Source organism: Sander lucioperca, chromosome 15 (assembly GCF_008315115.2).
Source record: "Sander lucioperca isolate FBNREF2018 chromosome 15, SLUC_FBN_1.2, whole genome shotgun sequence".
Taxonomy (NCBI): domain Eukaryota; kingdom Metazoa; phylum Chordata; class Actinopteri; order Perciformes; family Percidae; genus Sander; species Sander lucioperca.
This window is the reverse complement of record NC_050187.1, coordinates 19,460,158-19,472,072: the sequence shown is the minus strand read 5'-3', so window position 1 is coordinate 19,472,072 and position 11,915 is coordinate 19,460,158. Positions and strand designations below refer to the sequence as shown.

At 40.0% G+C, this 11,915-nt stretch overlaps 2 protein-coding genes across 5 annotated transcripts; one reads left to right on the top strand and one right to left on the bottom strand.

The window, feature by feature from the left end:
* Positions 1-152: 152 nt before the first annotated feature.
* On the top strand, positions 153-5,511 carry LOC116053874 (ankyrin repeat domain-containing protein 2). Of its 2 annotated transcripts, XM_035992533.1 has the most exons (9): positions 153-307; positions 421-491; positions 1,295-1,402; positions 1,491-1,589; positions 1,728-1,826; positions 1,973-2,071; positions 2,166-2,264; positions 3,000-3,166; positions 3,199-5,511. In XM_035992533.1, the coding sequence occupies exons 2-8, from the start codon at positions 423-425 to the stop codon at positions 3,099-3,101; spliced, it is 675 nt and encodes a 224-aa protein (XP_035848426.1). In that variant the 5' UTR covers positions 153-307; positions 421-422; the 3' UTR covers positions 3,102-3,166; positions 3,199-5,511. The 2 variants fall into 2 exon arrangements, with proteins under 2 accessions (XP_035848426.1, XP_035848427.1); XM_035992534.1 differs by lacking the exon at positions 153-307 and having other exon boundaries at positions 363-491.
* A 1,466-nt stretch (positions 5,512-6,977) lies between these two features.
* Positions 6,978-10,714, bottom strand: morn4 (MORN repeat containing 4). 3 transcript variants are annotated; one of them, XM_035992535.1, is made up of 6 exons: positions 10,605-10,684; positions 10,133-10,235; positions 9,382-9,458; positions 7,747-7,861; positions 7,556-7,665; positions 6,978-7,458 (listed from the first exon to the last, which is right to left on the bottom strand). In XM_035992535.1, the coding sequence occupies exons 3-6, from the start codon at positions 9,446-9,448 to the stop codon at positions 7,310-7,312; spliced, it is 441 nt and encodes a 146-aa protein (XP_035848428.1). In that variant the 5' UTR covers positions 9,449-9,458; positions 10,133-10,235; positions 10,605-10,684; the 3' UTR covers positions 6,978-7,309. The 3 variants fall into 3 exon arrangements, with proteins under 3 accessions (XP_035848428.1, XP_035848429.1, XP_031160911.2); XM_035992536.1 differs by having other exon boundaries at positions 10,133-10,250; positions 10,605-10,672; XM_031305051.2 differs by lacking the exon at positions 10,133-10,235 and having other exon boundaries at positions 9,382-9,455; positions 10,605-10,714.
* Between the last annotated feature and the right edge of the window lie 1,201 nt (positions 10,715-11,915).

The following is an 11,915-nucleotide window of genomic DNA, read 5'->3' as shown; positions in this document are numbered from 1 at the left end:
GGTTAGGGTGAGGGTAAGTGTTAAGGTTAGGCATGTTGTTGTGATGGTTAAGGTTAGGGTAAGGGGTTAGGGAATGCATTATGTCAATGACGGGTGTGTGTGTGTGTGTGTGTGTGTGTGTGTGTGTGTGACAGAGAGCGGGAGAGTGAGATTGTAATGCTGGCAAGCACACACAAACATACAGGCATACACACACCAAAGTGCACACACACCTGTTTGATGGCGTGACACAATGTCCCACCATGAACCCGGCATTCCAGCCAGGAAGCCACTGGGCTTGCAGTGCTTCTGTATAAAGTGACACACAGTCCGCCAGATTTTACTCCAGATTATTAGTTCAAGTTAAAAAAAAAAAGGCTTCACCTGTTCAAAATTACTTTATTGACTATTTTATCTTTTTTGTATCTTTGTATTAAACAGAGATGGAAGAGGTTGTGCAGTGGGCAGCCAATGTGATGGACCATAAAACAGGAATTGAAAAGAAAGATCAGGTAGGTAAGAGAAATACTAATGTTTACAAAGTGGCATTTGTAAAGATTTTACATTATTATCACAGTATTTTACATTATGTATGGCTCCTAGAATGATAATCATGAGGCACTCACCAATAGGGAGATTTATTTTCCCAGCACAGCAGATTGTATATAATACTTAATGTTACTGATACCACAATATCACAATTTGAAGATCCCTAAATCGTGAATAAACTATTTTACGTGACGACGTGAATTAATGAGCTGTTAAATCCCCAAAAAACATGCTAGCATTAAAGTTAAGCTCAGAACATGAGGATGAAATGTCTGTCAGCCTACTTCAACATTTATCTCCGGATACATTGAAAAACACATACACGCAATCAAGGACCACTATGTTACAATGTTAAATTGATTGCAGTTAAATATGTTGCTTTTCCAGAGTTTCAAAAAATCTTTTTAAAAACTCTGTAGTGCCTCTAAAAAAGCGCTATAGATAAAATCCATTATTATTATTAGTGTTATTATCAGTTCATACGCTTTACCATTCAAATACATGACTTGAGTGGAGGAGAGAATATCACAGAGCTGTGCAAAAGGAAAAAGAAGCTCAATAAAACATACTCGCCCAGGGTGTCTGTGGAAATCCCAGTGGTGAGCTACAACTTTCAGAAACCTTATCTTCATGTGCACAGCAGAGATATAAAAATTGAATATGTGTCTCTGTTCTGTCCCTTTGTGTTTCTTTGTGTGTGTGTGTGTGTGTGTGTGTGTGTGTGTGTGTGTGTGTGTGTGTGTGTGTGTGTCTGTGTGTGTTACAGATAGGGCCTATGGATACTGCAGAATTCATGAATGCAGCCAGTCAAGGCAAACTGACTATAATAGACAAGTATCTGGCTGATGGTGGGAACCCTAATGTCCATGATGAGGTATGCTCTCCCTGCTGTGGAAGTAAACCAGATACATTTACAACATACTACAAGTCATTTCTACTTATAAAATATTTAAACATTCCAGTTGAAGAGGACAGCGTTACACCGTGCCTCTCTAGAAGGACACACTGCAGTTGTCCAAATGCTTTTAGAAAAAGGAGCCGATATCAACTTTGAAGACCAAGTAAGACGTGCAGGCGCATGGCTTGTTTGTAAAGATGATGATGAGATTGGTTGAGATTATCTTCACTGACTAAAGCTCCAGCCTCTAGTGGCCTGAAGTGAGCACTATTAATAGAATGTGGCCATCCTACTGTTTCAGCTGGGCTCCAGGGCCATTCACTGGGCCTGCAGAGGGGGAAGCCTGAATGTTGTCAAATCCCTTAAGAGCCATGTGGCTGACCTGAATGTTAGAGATAAGGTGAATGGGTATTTTATTTGTGTCTGAATTCATACCGGGACTTATACTTGTGTATTTGTGTACATACTGTAGGTGTTATACTGATATACAGGTAGTCCTGTATGTGTTTCTCACAGTCACAGTGTATGTCAATGTCCACATTGCAGTTGTACAGCACTCCTCTGCATGTGGCCACAAGAACAGGCCACACGGCCATTGTGGAGTACCTGCGTTCCTGTGGTGCCAAAATCAACTCCAGGGACAGGGTAGGCAGCAGCTCAACCGTGTGTTTCATCATCTCTATAATACTTTCTGCCGTTAATACATTTTTTTCTCTCTCTCCTGGGCTGGTACTCCCAGGAAGGGGACACAGCCCTGCATGATGCTGTGCGTCTCAACAGATACAAGATAGTGAAGCTGCTCATAGTTGCAGGGGCTGACACAAAAATTAAAAATAATGTGAGTTTTTCTACCTGTTGTGCATGTCTGGGTTACTCGAAGATGATTTTAAAGAAATAGTTTGACATATTGGGGAATACGCTTACATAAATTACCTTTTTTTCCCAGAGAGTTTTTCAATATCATGCTCATATCTGTACATTAAATATGATGCTGGACTGGACACAGGGGTAAATAGATAAAGCTCAGTAATTAACATGTTATATGTAATTTTCTAATTTCTCCAAATAAAGTAAAGTATAAAAACATCAATTCGCTGTTTTACGAGGGGATGTGTGCCGGACTATTTATTGGTCCTGCACATCCTCGAGACTCTGCTAGTTGGTGGCAACTGGTCCATTTTAAAACTTGAGTTCATTCACAGATTAAATAAATAAGATATAAACTGTTGATTAGTGAGCTTTTGAAGTGCTGGTAGGTAGATTGTGTTACCTTTGAACCCTGTGTTTTCAGTCTTTATGCTAAGCTAACCCAAGAAATGTTAATAATTTAAGAAAAAAGATAAGCGGCTGCCTGTAGCCTCACATTTAACGTAGACTTAGACATGAGAGTGGTATTGATCATCTCATCCAACCCTCCACAAGAAAGCAAATAAACGTTATTTCCCAAAATGTCAAACTATTTATTTTAAAGATTACTTTTTGATTGCATATAACATGCTGTGGCTCATATCGCAACACTGTACATACAATATGACCCCTCGCTAACAAACTGACAGTATGAACTATGTTACAGGAGGGAGTGACCGCAGTGCAGCAGGTAAAACAATGGCAGTTGGACATCATGGAGACCCTGCGGAGGGAGGTGGGACCCGAAAACACATTGAGAGAGGAGTAAATAGTTCTGAAGCTGTACATCTACTCATAAAGTATATTCTTAATAACATCCCTTTCTATAACTATCTGTCTCAGGTTCAAAATACATTCTGTAAGTCCACTGGAGGTCTGTGTACATCATACTTGAGTATATGCATTATATGTGCTCACTAACAAAATCCTTTCCAGGGCATGGCGGTTAAACCTCTGAGATTACTCTGAACTCTTGACACTATATGTAATCTTGGATGTGACAGATTCAAAATGATCTGCTTATCTTAAAAAAAAAAGAGACAAAAACATATGAATCAGAAGACAAAGCTGAATTTCTCAAATCTTTTTTTTTCAAGCTTTGGCTTTTGATGTTGACTTCTAAAGAGCTTTATGATCTGAGGAGCACTCACTGATGTTTCATATCTGATTTGCGATGCCTTTGGAAGTTTAATATTATTAATAGAGAGTGCTGTGCAGAAGCTGCGTTTGAATATACATCAAGAGGTCCTTGTTTTATCGAGGCGACAGACAAGGCCAGAGCACACAGTAGCACTGTGTTTGAGACGTCAGCTGATGATAGCAGAAATGGCTGGTATGCCCCTGCTAAAGTCAGGGATTCAAGGGGAGCTCAGGGGACATTTTTTCCTTCTATCATCAGTGGCTCATATGTTCCTGGGGGAGGTTGGTCATTCACGCTGGGGGATACCAACAGCTTGCTCCACCACTTGCATTGTAGTTATTTATGTACAGTTAGTCATTACACATACAGCCATTCAATTTGTGAGCACATTTTGTTCAACAAATATTCTGCTACTACGGCATTATTCATAATGTAAATGTAAATGCTGTTTTGAAAAGTATGCAGTTACTGTCTTCTGTTAAAATGCAATGTGTTTATTGTAGACAACATATCAGATACATTATCAGCCACACACAGTATTTCCTGTTAGAAGCAAGGCTGTGTAACTGTCAGGGACGTTAGTGGAGACATGTACCATGTACAATACAAGGTTATACAAACTATGTGACAGACAATGTCGCCATCTATGTTGTCAACCTGACCCTAACAGAAATATTACGGCATATTGTCAATGTTATATGGTTCATTGATCAGAAAGATTAAATCTCTTGGACTCATATATGTTTTACAGCTTTAGTTCTGTTGTTTTCAATTCCATGTGAGCTACAACCAGTATCCTGCTGTGCTGTTGCTGAGGGCTGGAGTGGTGTAGAATGAGAAGGGGGATGGGAAAACTGGAAGCTTCTGCTTAGTGCTGTGTAGCATGAAATGATTAAACGTCTTCCCTACTGATGCAAATGTGGCACATCTAAAGCCTTTGTGTTACATCAGAAATACTCGTCTAAAAATGAACTTCTTTGTCATGATACTGTGTCCAAGCGCAATGAAAAGCATGTTTTTTCTCAACACAAGGCTTTATTAAACAGATTACCACCTAGGCGATACATACTCAGACCTATTCTAGGATAATGAGGGGACACTGTGCAGTAGTTTTATCTAAGAGCACTTAAAGCAACATTATATTGTTACTAAAAAAAATGTAACAATAGCAATGATATTTTCCAGGATGGGTGAAAGTCTGGACAGGCACATTTTCTTTTAAAGCACCATTTGTTTCCAGTTGGAAATATACAGTATGTGGAATTTGTGTGAATTCATTTCCACTCAGGCAGGAATGTGCAGGCGAAGGTTTGAGCAGGCGCTGTCTCCGAAATAGCAGAAAGGAAAAATAGAATTACATGATCTGAAATACAGGTTATTACACTTTGCACATACAGCCAACATTAAAGTGTCATTGTGTGCTTGAAGATAGTAGTACTGATGCATGCACTGGTCTGCTTTTCTAATGTTACCTTCAATCTTTCTGATTGTACTTTGCTGTACACTGCTGTACCAAAGGGGATATTCAGAGGAAGCAACAGTATAGGTTCATGTTATTGAGTATTGATTTTTTTTCTCCCTCATAGAATATAACAATGAGTCAATAACTGCAATAATCCAGACTAGAGACTCCAGGAATATTTACAACAGAATCACATTTCAGATTCCTGCTTAATCTTTGGTGCTTTTGTTTTTCTTGCGCACTAAAGCCCCAGGTGGATTTGTCCTTATTGATCTGTCTTTATTGTCCAGCTGTAAGAAATGACACATGTAACTTCTGTTGAATGTTCCAGGCTTTCTTACCTGTAATATCATTTGATTGTATTTGGTTGAATTTCTACATTAGCCACCCTAGACAAGCCACATATACAAATGTTCTGTAAGGCCTATTAACTGTTCAAGTGCACTGCATTAATTTGTAGTCACAGAATAGCTTTGATTGGCTATAATGGTTAATAAATTTCTCAAAATACTTAACTACACAGTCACATAACTCAGTAACACCATTTTCTCTTCTTTTTTGAAAGGTCAGAACAAACACAAGCAATGACAATAAATACGTATACACCTCACAGAAAAACATAATTACATATTCTTATCTTATATATCATATCTTTTGTAATAAATCACTTCATTCAGCTGCCTCAATTAAGATATATGTCCCTAATCCAATGCATCTAATTAGGATTATTTAACAACTTTAAGGATGTCCACACTCATTTAAGTCTTTCAGGTTGTTCAGGGGAAAACATGAGAGAATTATCCAGCGGAGTTAAATCTCCTCTCCCATGATTTCCACTGGGAGAGGGAGGTTTATTAGAGGGAGCAGAGCCGCTGGACTTGAGAGTGATGAGAGCTCAGACTCAGCACCAGCTTAGCTACATGTCCCTTAGAGTGAAGGCGATCTTCAAACAGCCCTCAAATTTATTAGGATGATAGACAGACACCTTATGGCATATGATGCAGAGGAGAAGGGAAGGAGAGGGAACTGTGTGTCATCTCATTTTCAGAGGGGCACCCTGAAACTACACTCTTTTTCAAAATGTCTTTAAGGCAAACGTGACGTGAATACTGATCTTCTCAAAGGAGAACTACCAGTGGCAAAATGCATGCAAAGATAAAGTTTGCAGCAGCACTGTTAACTGAGACATTTGAAAGGTCCCTGTAGAGTGTTTTTGTAAACAAACAAAATTGCATTGTGTATCTTTAAGGGCTGACTAACATGTTGAATGCATTTCCTTCGTCATAAAACATGTACATTTTTTTTTTAAACTGTGCATTGTTTAGATCCACGTTTCCGAGCTTGCAGTACCAGAGGTCAAAAACTCCATAGGGTACCACTCTGTTGTAATGGATTGCAGCATTTATTTTAAGGTGAATTGATCTAATTAGTGGCTAAAGTCTTCAACATAGAGACTAAAGGCCGTTTTATGCTTCTGCGTCGAATCGACGGCGTACCCCCGCAGACGTGCACCTCTCGAAAAATGTAACTACACGTCACAGCGACGCACGTCGCTTGGCTGTGGCTTTGTAGCATTGCATTTCCCCTGACTCATTTCCTGGTTCTCCTTCTCCATAAACAACATGAAATCAAGGAGAGGGTTAACTTTTCCTGCTAAAGATGTCCCAACTTGGTCAGAAAGCACAGGGGAGACACTTTGTTTCTCTCACTGTGACTCTAGAGTCTGTACTCGCTCCGAAGCTAATCGCCGTCACTCTCTCACTTCTCCCTCGCTCTAACACACTCCCCATGCACACACACATGCCGGCTCGACTCACACACCAGCGCACAAGTATAAACATCAGGCCACTTACGTAGGCTACGGCGAAAGCTTTGCGTGGAGCCTCCGCAGAACCATAAAACGGCCTTAACTTCACACCTACTCCTAATGCAGGAGAAAAAAAGCGCTTTAAAGTACCTGATGTGCAATTACATGGTAAGAAGAGGTCTCCCATATTCCGTTGTTTGATATATGAAAGCTAACTTTTCTAAAAAAAAAAAAAACACTAAGACACTATTTATGGGTACAATAATTAGAACAAGGGGAAACCAGCAGCATTTGATGTTTACAAGACTTGTGAAGTTAAAGGTGTGCTTCATGGTGTTGTGCATTTCAAGTCAGTGATACAGAAGGCCATTGTTTGGCCAAATTGCATGTGCATTCCAAGCCACTGTGAAGGCTAAGCAAGGAAGATGCAGAAAAAGAAATAAAGAGAGTAATAGTGGAAAAAGAGAAAAAAGACAGAGAGAAGAGCTGGAGAGGAGTATATGAGAACACATCCCTGAGGCCCTCCTGAAAGGTGCTAGACCGTGTCTCCTCCAGGGTCCATGACAGTCAAAGTGCCAGACTGCGAGCGTTGGAGGCTGAAGCCTGCGCACGCTGCACCACTCCTGGACACTTATCTCTCTTCTGTAGCTTGTGGCTTTGAAACAAACCCTCGTTTTGCGGGACACCATGAGCTCCATCTGGGAATGTCAATAGCCCTGAAGGCACAGACACAGGACATTATAAACAACCACAGAGAGATAATACTGACATCCTGATGGACAAACTGTTCCAGTGGTGTAACAACAGACTTACCATATCCCTCAACACGTCCATCTTTGAATTCTCCTTCAAACTTCATGCCATCGTATCGACTGAAGACTCCCACGCCTTGAAACTTTCCATGTGCAAATTCTCCTTCGTACCTGATACGGTGAAAAGAGAGCAGGGTGTCATTTGAAACTTTGGATTGAGGATAAAACTTTCTTTCTTTTTTGCTCACACACCTGGATCCATCTGTAAAGAGCAGTACACCGGAGCCATGGAAGAGTCCATTCTCAAACTGGCCAGAGTAGCAGGTTCCATCCTGAAACTTGAGCTGGCCAACCCCATGCCTCTGACCTGGAAAGTTGCACATCAGAGTAATGGCTCAAACTTCAAACAGATGATGGAAGCACAAGAAATCCTGTCAAGGCAAATGACCTTGATACCATTTGTCGATTCACATTTTATCTACATGGGTGTCATCATGCCTCATCTAACCACTTAGCCTCTTATGGATTACTCTTTCGTAATAGTGCATAAACATGCTGTAAGAGATGACCAACTGACATGCATGACATTTGAACTTGCAATGTGGCTCAGGGTTTTATATTCACTTGGTATTGGAGAGCCACTACGTATGTCAAGAGTCAGTATGTGCTGGGATTTAGGTATCCTCCCCCCTCTCTGTCAGCTAAAGGTTTACTACTGAATTAGGAGTCCCATCTGCCTCTTGTGTGGTGGGAATTACAGCACTCTAATCCAACAGATTTTTTAGCAGGGATTTCCACTTTAGGATCCAGTCTGTGAAAACAGTCAAGGAATGTACTTGCATTCCCCTCCTGGTAGCCTATGATCCACTACTGAAGCTTATAATCATGTCAGAGGGCACACACCTACACGTTTCTGGACAACCGCTATAACTAGCTTACACCCGCATTTGCCAAACTGGAAAAGTAGGCCTAGTTGTCTTTGAAAGGTGAAGGAATACATCAGTTAAATGGTGTGGACAGTGTTTGCATTGACCTAAAAGCAGCTGTCAATCATCACAAATCCTATGCCAAGACAGAATAAAAAACCCTAGATGTTCTTCCTAGTATTGCAATTGATTTGTTGTTTTTTTTCAGCAGCAGCTGACATAGGACTCTCTAAGATTTCCCAAACAGGTCCAAAGTCTAATCCAGAAGATTTGACAAAGACCAGAGCTGTTAAATCTGGCTCTGTTCGTCATGGGTTGCCAATTCTAGCTAATTGGGATTTGATTAAACAGCTTGTGCTTGCATGTCACTAACATCACTGTATGTGTGTGCGAGAGAGAGAGTTAAAGCAGTGCAAGCATCCTCGTAATCTTTGCCACAGGTGAAAATTTGACAGAAAGATTCAACATTTTAGTATACTATGCACACACCCATGCAGATTCATGAACATAAAACATAATATATTGACTGGTATATGTATTTGTTTCTGCTAGCTTCTTTTAGTCTACTATGCACACATCCATGCAGATTCATGAACAGAAAACCTAATATATTGACTGGTACTTGTATTTGTTTCTGCTAGCTTCCATAATATAACACATTACATACTGCCCATGCTGAGGCACAGTGTACTACTGTTACCTTAGCTAATGCCAAAAGATGTCCCACAAGGCTATTCAACAATACTATTTTATGACATTTGTATTTGTCATTCTCCTCAGTAATAATAGCTTTATTAAATATGGTCACAATTTACTTGCATGTCTGCATGAGAGAGAGACATTATGAGGACTAGATGCACAGTACAGATGGTGCAAGTGAAAGCTTGTCTCATCTCTGTAGTTAAGTTGCTGAAGCTTGCATACAAACTTTATTTAAAACAGAGAAGCAGGACTGTCTTGCCTTCTTTCCACTCGCCGTGGTACTCTTCCCCACTGGCATATGTGAAAGATCCTCTGGTCAGAGTCATGTCACCCCTGTTTTCAACACACAAACACACTTATTGGCGACAGAGCTAAAGAACACATCTATATTGGTGACCAGCTATTTACATTTAAAGGAAAAAAAGGTTTTCAGAGTGAGGGGGGCATCACATCTGTGAGTCTCTTCCATCTGTGAGAGGCGTTTCTTTAGCTGATCATGACCACTGACCTTACTGTGGAGGGAAGCAAGCGAAAAGAACATTTTCCCAAATGGGATAAATAGCCCCTCCGTCCATGAAGCAGAGGGAATAGCTATCTCTTTAGCACATATTGTTACAGTTGTTGATCTTTTGCTTATGTAATTTTCAAGTCCAGCTGGGTGTCCATGGTAACGAAAGCAGCAATTGCAAGCTTCCCAAACATAGGCCTACTATAATTTGGCATTACCTAGTTAAATGAGGGAAGAAATAGAAAACAGTGTATTAGGCTCACTAACCATACAGCCTTGTGTGGCTGGTGTTGCTTATGTCTAGTTACAGGCAAATACCATGAATAAATTAGTTTGAGGATTATTTATCTGTCTTCAGAATTTTAAATAGGGTGGAAATTATTGTCAGAATTGTTGTGAGGAAAAGCCTTGGTGTAAGTGCATGTTACCGTAGTTCCAATTGTGGGTCAGATCAAAGGATAACGACAAGTTAGAACAGATCCTAGTCTACCTGTAAGACTACCTGTCAACCTAAGAAGTCTGTGTAATGTCCAGTGTTATGTTGGTGGTGGTGATGATGCTGGTTTGAGCCCAGTTTAAAAGCACACATGGGAGCGAAACGCCTTCTGTATAGGAATAGACTGAAAACGTGACTAATAGCTAATAAATAAATAAATAATAGCTTATGGCATGGTAACCATTTCAAACTATTGTTTAAAACAAATGGCACTGTGCTACATAATGGCAGCCAGGTGTCATTTTACCCATGAGGTCGTCATTGAATAAATAATTCATCAGCTCACACCAGGACTGAAACACTCCAACGTTATTGTAAATATTCAATTTGGGCTGCCAAAATTGTTTCAATCAGTGCAGCCTTACATGTTGCTAAATAGGCTATCGCGTGTGATGACAAGCCTATGCAAATCGACTGTAACCTATGGGAACACAACTATTAACAAAAAGCGACAACACCTATTAACGCTATCATTTACCTGTACGCTACGTTTGTCGTCTCTGAAGCATGGAAACCACCATACAAGAGCGGAGGGGCGTAAATAATATGAAAACAGCGGCTGAGAAACGTATGCCGCATTCAGGTGCTCCTCGTAAGCTCCTACATCCAAGATCAAGTGTCTTAAATGACATTCACATACAGTAGGCTAGGCTAGGCTATGCTTCAAGTGCGCAAGCTTATTCGCAAAATAAGAAAATCTGCAGTAAAAGCATCTTGGTAGAGGTTGTTTTATTTTAGAGATTGAAAGGAGCGGTTATAGCTCGTTAAAGCAGCTAACGTTAGGCTACATGGGAATTGCCAAATGTCTTCCTATGGCCTATAATAAAATTAAAACATCACATAGCATACTTGCATACGACTTGCTTGCACTTAGATAAACACTCAACGAGGCAACTTTTATAGGAACCGATTCTCTCTTTACAAGCCGTGTTTAGTTTTGTTGTGTTCGTGCTGACGATTATCGCGGCTCAGCTCAGGATTACAATAATTCCGACAGCACATCAAAGCAGCATTACAACAGCATCATTGCAGCCTTTACCGCCGAGCTTCATTGCATAAATGTTGACGGCTTTCATTGAAAACTTTCTCTGATTGGTCTAGTATGCTACAGCTTAGAGACTGTGGCAGACATATTTATAAAAGGCTGTTGGGCATTTTGCTGAAGCTTCTTGAAGCACTCAGCACTGTAGTTGAATTGGCTGCAGTCATAGACTGCATTTAAAGTAGGTTACAGAGTGAACTATAAATAAAGATTGTAGTAGGCCTACTACTACTATTACTAATAACAACAATAATAATACAAATGATAACAAATTATATTATTTACTTTTATTATGAGCCTAATCCAGAAAACACCATTATTCAATCTGTGGTGAAGGGATTCAGCTAATGTTTCTTATGGGGTAACTAACTACATAGGCATTATCCCTTTCAAACACAACTGCATTTTAGCTTAAGTGAAAACAAGTCTTAAATAGGATACTTGCCAGGAGAGCATTTATTCTACTGTTTAAATACTGATCTCTGAAAAGCTACTATATATATTGTTCCTGTTCCTGAAAATCCAATTAAAGCACCACCTAGATCTCAAATTAGGAATTAGGCATACTTCAAGTAAACTAGCGCCATCATTTTTTGATGCAGGTAAAGCCAGGCCAGATTAACCTGCTATATAGGGGACCCTGGGGCAAAAATTAGATGTGGGCATCAACAACCCTCCAAATTTATTTTGGTTATAAACAGACTTTAATATAAGACTTAAGAGTAAAGAGCAGTAGCCTATAGTGTT

Excerpts from the sequence above, each read along its gene's own strand:
- morn4 (XM_031305051.2), bottom strand. The coding sequence starts at position 10,705 with ATGCGGCATACGTTTCTCAGCCGCTGTTTTCATATTATTTACGCCCCT. Across the intron at positions 9,456-10,604 it reads ACGACAAACGTAGCGTACAG|GGGTGACATGACTCTGACCA; the intron begins GTAAATGATAGC and ends TGTTGAAAACAG. Across the intron at positions 7,862-9,381 it reads CCACGGCGAGTGGAAAGAAG|GTCAGAGGCATGGGGTTGGC; the intron begins GCAAGACAGTCC and ends GCAACTTTCCAG.
- LOC116053874 (XM_035992533.1), top strand. The coding sequence starts at position 423 with ATGGAAGAGGTTGTGCAGTGGGCAGCCAATGTGATGGACCATAAAACA. Across the intron at positions 1,403-1,490 it reads ACCCTAATGTCCATGATGAG|TTGAAGAGGACAGCGTTACA; the intron begins GTATGCTCTCCC and ends TAAACATTCCAG. Across the intron at positions 1,827-1,972 it reads ACCTGAATGTTAGAGATAAG|TTGTACAGCACTCCTCTGCA; the intron begins GTGAATGGGTAT and ends TCCACATTGCAG.